An 8,540-nucleotide genomic window follows, 5' to 3' on the forward strand; every position below is an offset into this window, starting at 1 on the left:
GCACGTATGATATCATGGTCGCCGTGTCATCCACCCCCCAGCGCCGTGCCCGAGAAGCCCGGACGTAGGCCCGGAGAAGGGCAGCGATGGTGGTCACGCCGAGCATGACCGCCGTGACGATGACGATGGTGCGGCGGAGGTCCCGGTCATCTTGTTCTGTTTCCCCCATGTCCCCTCGGACTGGGGAGGCCATTCCCTGCGCCGTGGCGTCCTGGAGCCCCTGGGCTTGGACGGGAAGCCGGTAAAATGGGCTTGGTAGGTTGTAAAGAGTCTGGTGGCGTTGATGCTGCCGCCCGGTGGGGAGTCCCTGACTCTCACTGCTGACGTTTTCCCATGAATTTGTTGTTATTCCCAAGGAGCCAGCCAGGTATAAAGAAACAAAACAGTATGATGAAGAAAAGAGGGAATAGAAAGAAACAATGGGCCGGTGAAGAAATGGAAGAAGAAATCATGCCATGCCGAGTCTAGCGACAAACGGCGGAGTCTATTTGGGAAAACCACTAGCCAGGAGATCAAGGCCCATCAATCCTGACGTCCAAGGACGCCAAAGAAATTCTAGGGTCGTGTCAGGCCAAGATACGAACAAGCAGCGACATTCGCCACTTCCCCAGACTCCCGGACGTTCGGCATTTTCTACCGGGGGAGGCCAGGGTAGGAGCATATATTACCTCATGCGAACGCGACGAGCAACTGAGGAAATGCTCCTTGACACTGAGAGTATAAACATGGCCCAGAGACCCAAGTGCCGAATTTAAATTGGTCCAGTCCACGAGGTGTTTGGCACGTTTGGCGGGAGCATGGGACCGAGTCAAGAACCTCGGGATGGCGTGGGGCCGGCGCAGGGTCCGGCGCAGGGTCCGGCGATGATAGGGCTTCCGAATGGACCGGCGTAGGTCGTGATTGGCTCAGGGCGCAACGGTTCAACCGCATTGGACGAACGGTGGGAGACATGGTGAGTATGTACACGTGGAGCGTAGGAAAGAGACCACGAGTCGCCAACGCAGCCTGGCTTGTAAGCACGAGACTTGACTCTAACTGGGAACAGACATGATGGCGAGGTAGTTCTTCGAGAGCGCAATCAGGAGACCATGGTGATGGATTAGGATATGTTACGTGTCCGCCTGGCTTTTCACCCAGCTTCACGGTCTCCCCTCGCTTCCTGGCGGCATTGACGTGATGGGTCGTCTATCGACGTCTGATTTCCATCCATCTTTTAGCCGCTGCGGATGGCTTGAACGTAGCCGAATGACTAGTGCCAACGGAGGAAAATATCTGCAGAATGAAGTGTGAATGGTGTCGGCATGCGATGGACAGGCCCCAACCCGAAGCTGGCCTTGCTACCTCGAAGCTTCGGAAACTATGCGTATCTTGACGTCCTGAAGTTGCCGTTAGTTTGGTGTAAGCGTGGTTCTGATTAATGTCGGAACATGTCTGAGATATGGAGTATGGGACGAGGGGAGAGACGTAAGATTGGAGAACTGTAGATGCAGCGGTGGAAGGAAAAGAAAAGAGGAAAACGGAAAAGGAAAAAAAAAAAAAAAAAAGAAATGGATGCAAAAGTGAAAGGTCAGATGCGTGAACTGGGAATCGAACCCAGGGCTCCCCGATGGCAACGGAGAATTTTACCACTAAACCATTCGCGCTTCTTTCTGATCCTTGAAAAATATTGTGCAAATTTGTCTTATCAAGAAAGCAAACTTACATGCCCTGCATAGCCCTTATCGGAAACCTTAGGCACAAGTGCCTTCTAGCAACTGCCTGCCTGCAGCGACCTCAGCCTATTAAAACCGACAACCCCTCAGATGTTGGTGCAATTCTAACAACGGACAAACACCAACTGCATAATTAGTTGCTGGGATTAAGATGACAGCCCTCCTTCCCGGGTCTGATGGCTATACTGGCAGCGGCTGCCTGCTTGGCAATATGTGCTGCACCAAGCTGCCTACGTTGTGACGCTGGTGGTTCCTGAGCTAGACGGCAAATAAGCATAAATACCCCTTCGCTTTCTATCTCACCTCAGCTAGAACTCGGTATTACCGGTCATAACATAACCGTGCCATTCATAAATCGCCTTGTTTTCGACAGATTAAGTCCTATAACCCAAGTAAGCTAATCACCTACCCCTGAGCTCCTGGAAGTTCCCGATGATTGACCCAGGTTTCTCTAAGAGCAAGGCATGCGGGCTCGGATTAAAGAAGTAGCGGGTGTATAGTATAGTATTGGTACTGTCCCACCCTGGCAGCTATATACCTACGCGGGAGGGGGTGTAGGTCAGAGATATAGCTATTAACATAATGTTCTAAGACTGTTGACAGTCTGGCCAGCCGTCGGGCTCTGACCTACAAACCCCCAAACCCGGGTAGGTACCTACATTAAAAGCATAGACCTCTATCATATTCGTTCACTCCCTTCTGTTCTGAAACACGCCCGCCCGATCGCAATCTGCCACCATGTCACAGTCTCTGAGCGAGAGGATCCTATTTAACCCCTTTCGTAAAACAGAGTATCTCGAACGTGGCGGCTATGGTCACATATTCATCATCCCAGGGACCGTCATCGCCATCAAAATTGCACACCGCATTCTCAACTGCACGCCGGCCGAAGAAGTCCGGGCCACCGAGAGTCTACGGACCCTCCACCACGAGAGAGACGTTTACGAGATACTAGCCACCCGAAAGCAGCACCCAAACATTGTCGAATACTTCATGTCGACCGACCTCGCCATCTTTATGAAATTTGAACCCGATACGGTGGCTCGACGTCTCGAGCGCCGACACGAACTCCCCATCGACGAGAAGCGCCAACTCCGCTGGATCCTCGACATGTCGCGCGCGGCCTCGTGGCTGGAGACGCTGGGGTACTTCCACGGCGACATGCGCCCGGACAATCTCCTCCTCGACGCGGCCGAGCGCGTCAAACTGTGCGACTTTGGCCGCACCGTGAAGGAAGGGACCAGGATCCCCGTGGCCACGTATCCTTTCTACCGACCGGACGACGATGCCACGGCCGGTCCGTCCCACGAGCAGTTCGCCATCGGTTCCTGTGCCTACACGATCCGCACGGGCAAGATGCCGTACGGCGAATGGGAAACCCCCGCCGACTTTCAGGCTATACACGATGCTCTCGTCCGCGGAGATTTTCCCAAGACCGACCATGACCGCGTCTTGGGCCATGTCGTGATGTCCTGCTGGTTAGCACGCTATAGCCGTATGAAGGACGTCGAAGAGGCTATTGCCCAGGCTGTTGGCCCGCTGTGTGAGGACGAGAGCGGTGACTTTTCGCCGTCACCAGACGACCGCGACGCGCTTATTCGATATTGTCGCGATTTTGTCAGCCGGCACCAGTCGGTTCCGGAAGGGATTGTCCGGGCTTAGTACTCCGTGGGACAGGAAGGGTGTTGTCAAACCATAACGCGATATCAGCGATAGCGAGTCGAGAGGGGGTTCTTTGTGTAGTTTGGCGGTGCTGATAAGACGAATGCAAGTTTTTTTTTTTTTTTTTTTCCTTTTTTTGTCCCTTTTTTTTTTTCCCTTTTTTCCCCCTTTTTCTTTTGCCTTTTTTTCCCCCTTTTGTTTCCTTTTTCTTTTTTTTTTTTCTTTTTTTTTTTTTTTTTTTTTTTTTTTTTCCTGCTCGTCCTTGCAGTCGTCCAACATCCGGTACTAATGAACGCCCCAGGCAACGTCGCGTCCACCGCAAGAAACTCGTCTGCCGCTACTGCCCACACGAGCACAAGTCCGCCCAAGTCCGCGACCTCGAACGGCACATGCACGCCCGCCACAAGGAGGAAGCGGCCCGCGCCCAGCTCCGGTCCGAGGACCGCCAATGCCCCTTTTCCGGCTGCGACTACCACGGCCGCCGGGACAACGTGTCGCGGCACTACCAGCTCAAGCACAAGGGGAAATTGAAGTGGCGGAGGGGTGTCCCTACCGTACTCACCTGACATGGGCCCAAAGTCGGCCGAATCGGGACCATTTTTGTTTTCGTTCTCCGTTTTGATTGTGGGTGTGGATGTTGACAGCATGGCGTTGGATTATCTGAGAGTCTTTCCGTTCTGGTTTCTATTGATTTACCACTTTAACTTGCAGGCATCTTATCTCGCCAGAATAGACACCTTGACAACGCTTTCTTGACGTACTTTCACTGCCTCACCAGGTGGTCTGTACAGCCTAACCTGACCGGAGTAAGACAGACATACATGGCAATGCGTGGTGTCTCCAACCTTGCTCTCTTCCGTGGCGTCGTTCGGTCTGTGGTTGGTGCATTCGCATAAGATCCGACTCCGACATGGTATGCCCCTTTGATACGGCGAGCCTACGGCTACGTCTGTGCACTGAGTACTCTATGGACAGTACCATAGGTGACGCACGTCATCTGCAGAGGGGACTTTTGGTGGCCCTTAGGTCAGGCGCATGACTTGTAAAGCGTTGGGGTGAGGAGCAATGGGCCCCCGCGCTGTGGGTTACACGGCGTGCGTCGTCCTGTCCGGACTGCGGATGTGTGGATTACTAGTGGGCCTATTCTGAGTGGCCGGAAGGGCGAGGGCGGGGGAGCAGGCGGCAACAAGGAGCCAACATGATATGAGAGGGATGGCATTCTGCGGACGAATGGGTTAAAGTGCGCTCCTGAAATTGGCCAGCACAGGTAGCCACTCGCTCGCTTCTCGCTGGTGTGGCCCTGTAGTTGTTTGCCTTACAAGTTACCACCTAGCACATCACAACAGGGACCATGACGAATCTCATGGTGACGAGGCAAGAGTACGGGAAATAGGACGCGGTATCTTGTCATTGCTGCCTGAGGGCGGTGGAAAGAATCCCAGAGACGACGAAATCATGTTTCTCCATCCGCTACCACTCCACCACGTAGCTATTCTCCTCATCGTTCCATCTTGTCGTGGGGAGCGTTGCTTTCCCGGTTTTTGTCAAAGCCGGTGAAAGGGGGAGAAAGAAGACCAAACGATAAAAAGGGAATGAAGTTGGCGGGAAAAGGCCGTTTAGTGCTATAGACAAATTGTTAGGGTGTATGGTTCAGGGGCTGTGGGAGGCGAGTACGGGGCGAAAAGGACTTACGGTGCATGACTTGCAGGCGCAGGCGTTGCAGGTGCCGGCGCAGGCGGCAGAGCAAGTGGTGCAGGCACTAATAGGTGGCTGTTAGTGAGATTCCTGACCTCGAGACGGATAGATGAAACCGAAGTGCTTATGAGGCATGGTTCTGTCTTGTCGTGTCTTGCCTCTTGAAACGGGGCGGCTGAAGACTCACCAGGGAGACATGTTGGCGGTGATGATTGTTTGGTTATTGGGAGGTGACGGGACGTTGCTGAGTTGATGGACAGTCAAAGTGTGTATATGGATCTGGCTTCGGGCTGGTGTGGAAGGTCTTCGAGATATGGCCCAGGACGTAGAAGGGAGGAGATCTTTATAGTCGTATCGGGCTCACATCCAGGGGCCCAGAAGCCCGGACATCAGCACGCAGTACTGGGTAGTATTTCAAATCATCCGACCCCCATCCTGTCGTCTTGCACCCCATCCATACGCCACGACGCGTCTGCTCGCCGTGGGGGGTTGGGAATCCACGGGGGACGATTCGCGCAACGATCAATAAGGCAAGAATAAGAGGCCCAACTGGCAGCAGAAGGTTGGATGTGATTTGTTTCTTTCTTTGTTCTTTTTTCCTTTTGTCCCGCGTGGACCGCGGGTGCCGCCACCAAGCCTGCTGCTCTTATGCTTCGTACGTTACGAGAAACTCCATAGACTGGCTGGAAATCCTGGAACTGGCATGCCGAGGGAGACACAGCAGCATACATGTGTTATTACGAGCAAGCTTCTCCAGGCCACGCTGGGATTTGTTAAAGTAAGCTTGTTCCCCTATGCTGTAGGGTCAAGTCCCATTTGTCGAGCGGGGCGAAAGGGGGGTCGAGGGGAAAACAAGGAAAAAGGGAGGGTGGTGGGGGAGAGCTGCAGGTCGCCCTTCTTGGGCAGAGCTCGCCCGATGATCATGGATCCGATTGATGCACCCGAGCTGATTGGCGGGGTTCGGTTACAGGAGTCGGATAGGGGATGGGCATTGGGCCATGCATGAGCTGTGGTCCTGTGGATGGAAGTGGACAGCTCAGTCGGAGCAACAGACCAACGTATGAACATTGAAAAGAGGGTGGGGGAAGCTGGGTGGCCTGGAAGTTGGTAATCTGGTGTCAAGATGGTCTAAGATGGTCACGGGCTGCTCGCAGACTGCTCAGGGACTGGCTACTTTGTCGAGTGTGTGGGATGACAGTTGGAGGGGGCCTTTTCCTCACGACTGGAGATGGACGGGGTGAGTGACTGAGCTGAGTCCTGGAGTCAGATGGAAATACTCAACCTCGATGATAAACACCCAGAAAGACGAGGGAAGCCAAGGACCGTTTTGCTTGGTCTGGTGAAACGGGTTACGGGAAATTCGCATTGATGGCCCGGCCTGTTTAACGAACATGAAGATATCAACTCGGTATAAGCTGTGTCCTAGTAGCCCAGTCGTCGGCGGCATGCTGAGTCTCCCGAGTCCCGTCTTAGTATCGAGTCTTTTACGAAAACCGAACCTTGGCTCGCTACGGTTGGAGCGAGTGAAGATAAGTCTCGGTTGATGACCTATCGAGCTCATGAAATACTATCTGTGATCATGAGCTAAACCATCTTTTTGGCCTATAAGTTGTTGGCTTGGAGATGGAAGCGTCAGTCACCACCAAACTGCCTTGCTAGTACAGATTGACGGGCGTGCTGGGACGGGACACGCACCTTTATAAGGAGCTTCCTACTTGAGACACCAAGTTCTAAGCATAGGAAGTAATTGATGCTATAGCGTGGAACTGGAAATCCAGGGACGAAAAGATGGGAACCAGAGAGACATGGTTTACGACACGGCTCTTGGGCGTATGTCATGTCTAGAAAATTAAAAAAAGAACATGGCAAACAAAAAAGACGGAAGCCTTTAGAAAATAGCCTTGAGAGTAACACCCTTCGGGCTGGCGCGGAACTGGAGCTCATCTTCGCCATCCGCCAGGTTGGCAATGTAATGGCAGTTTTCAGCCTCGTCAGCGTCCTCAAGAGACATGAACGAAACGACAAGGCATTCATCCATGCGGCCTGAGCGTGAGGGGAGGTGCACGGCGGCGACCTCGCAGAGGGCCAGGCAGTCGTCGACGTGCGCGACGGTTGTCTTGGTTGCCCTGTCGTCGTCGAGGACGGCGCCGCAGTTGACGTTGAACTTGTGTTTAGTGTTAAGCTCGTCCCGGCCGGCGTCGCCCTTTTGCTCGCGGAAGTTGTAGCGCATGGCATGTACGAGGCGTCTCCTAATAGGCTCGATCCCCACGTCGCGGTGTTCAGCGAGGGCCAGGGTGATGCGCGAGAGCTTGCGGAGTCGGTCGTCCACCAGGAGGCTGAGCAGGTCGAAAGTCACGGTGGGCTGTGCGCAGATGTCGAGCTCTAGGCCCTTGTTGCCCTTGACATCCTGGTCCTTGACATCCTGGTCCTTGACATCCTGGTCCTCTTCGTCGTTAGTTGTCTAGCCTTGACAAGTCTCAGCTCGTTTTATGCCCAGAAACTATGTTACTCACCCGCTCCTCGACATCGCTGTGGTCAGGATGCGTGGGAACGATGCTGATGTACTCCGTCTGCTCCTCAACCTGGTAGCCGTTGTGGCCGATGATAATCTCGACACCGTCGGCGCAGTCCTGCATCTTGGCCGAGATGTCGATCTTGCAGGTGCCGGGGAAGGCCGCAATACCGCGAGAAGCGAGAACCGGAGCGAGAGACATTTTTGCGGTTGGAATGTCAAGTCGGAGAGACCTTGTTGTGTGGAGGGTAAGGTCCAAAGAGTGGCAGGAGAGAAGATTGCTGAAGAGCTGGTGATGGATGATAATGATGAGGAGGAGGGTAGACTAGCAATCTTGAGAGCATGGACAACGGCATTTATAGATGGTCAAGGTCGGTCCCATCGAGGTTGCCCAGGAAGGCTTGGTGGCTCAGGAATCTCGCATGTCTCGGAACAATCTTGTGAAGGAGAGCCATGACAGGAGCCTCTCCTTCAGCGACAAGGGGGGCCCGGCATTCACTTCATTCCACCAAGACATGGCCGGGCGGCTTGCTGGACGAGCTTGACTTGGACTCTGACGAGTGGTGGATAATATAGTAAATCCCTGGATCGTCAGCTCATCACACAGACCTTGGTTCCAGAAAACCCCCATTCTTGGACGCCGTGTCTCACTCACTCCAGTCCGCCAGTCTTGGACCAAAGACGGCCTCCCTAGGATGGTCAATGCAGGGTAAGCAACTTGAACGTAAATGCAAGCAATAGACTGACTGATTTGCCTTGAAACTCACTAACGCCTACATGACAATCGTCTCTTTAGCGTCCATAACTCCCTACTCCAACCCATGTATGCGTGATGCCAAAACGGCAGTGCGGCCTCCATCCAGCGATGCGCCTCTTTGCACCGAATGTAACAGATGAAAAGGATATGACGACGAGCGAAACAAGTAAAAAGTGGAAGAGGAAAGAAAAGAGCGTAAAAA

At 53.5% G+C, this 8,540-nt stretch overlaps 3 protein-coding genes and 1 non-coding gene across 4 annotated transcripts; 1 reads left to right on the plus strand and 3 right to left on the minus strand.

Annotated features, from left to right (window-relative positions):
• Positions 1–1,572: 1,572 nt before the first annotated feature.
• On the minus strand, positions 1,573–1,643 carry ACRALDRAFT_t135. Its single transcript has one exon. It is a non-coding gene; the product is annotated as a tRNA-Gly (tRNA).
• Positions 1,644–4,682: 3,039 nt separating this feature from the next.
• Positions 4,683–5,616, minus strand: ACRALDRAFT_1092805 (uncharacterized protein; the record flags this gene model as incomplete). Its single annotated transcript, XM_071019630.1, has 3 exons — positions 4,683–4,996; positions 5,067–5,133; positions 5,434–5,616. Coding segments are annotated over 3 exons (402 nt in total), but the record flags the coding sequence as incomplete, so codon positions are not given.
• Positions 5,617–6,658: 1,042 nt separating this feature from the next.
• On the minus strand, positions 6,659–7,892 carry ACRALDRAFT_1062338 (uncharacterized protein). The gene is made up of 2 exons (XM_071016581.1): positions 7,589–7,892; positions 6,659–7,512 (listed from the first exon to the last, which is right to left on the minus strand). Exons 1-2 carry the CDS (start codon positions 7,781–7,783, stop codon positions 6,958–6,960), a joined length of 750 nt encoding a protein of 249 aa, XP_070875636.1. The 5' UTR covers positions 7,784–7,892; the 3' UTR covers positions 6,659–6,957.
• On the plus strand, positions 7,881–8,530 carry ACRALDRAFT_1092807 (uncharacterized protein; the record flags this gene model as incomplete). The annotated part of the gene is made up of 5 exons (XM_071019631.1): positions 7,881–7,901; positions 7,944–8,021; positions 8,095–8,141; positions 8,202–8,305; positions 8,378–8,530. The coding sequence occupies 5 exons, from the start codon at positions 7,881–7,883 to the stop codon at positions 8,476–8,478; spliced, it is 351 nt and encodes a 116-aa protein (XP_070875637.1). The 3' UTR covers positions 8,479–8,530.
• Between the last annotated feature and the right edge of the window lie 10 nt (positions 8,531–8,540).

The sequence above is a fragment of the Sodiomyces alcalophilus genome, assembly GCF_042370955.1.
Source record: "Sodiomyces alcalophilus JCM 7366 unplaced genomic scaffold ACRALscaffold_3, whole genome shotgun sequence".
NCBI lineage: Eukaryota > Fungi > Ascomycota > Sordariomycetes > Glomerellales > Plectosphaerellaceae > Sodiomyces > Sodiomyces alcalophilus.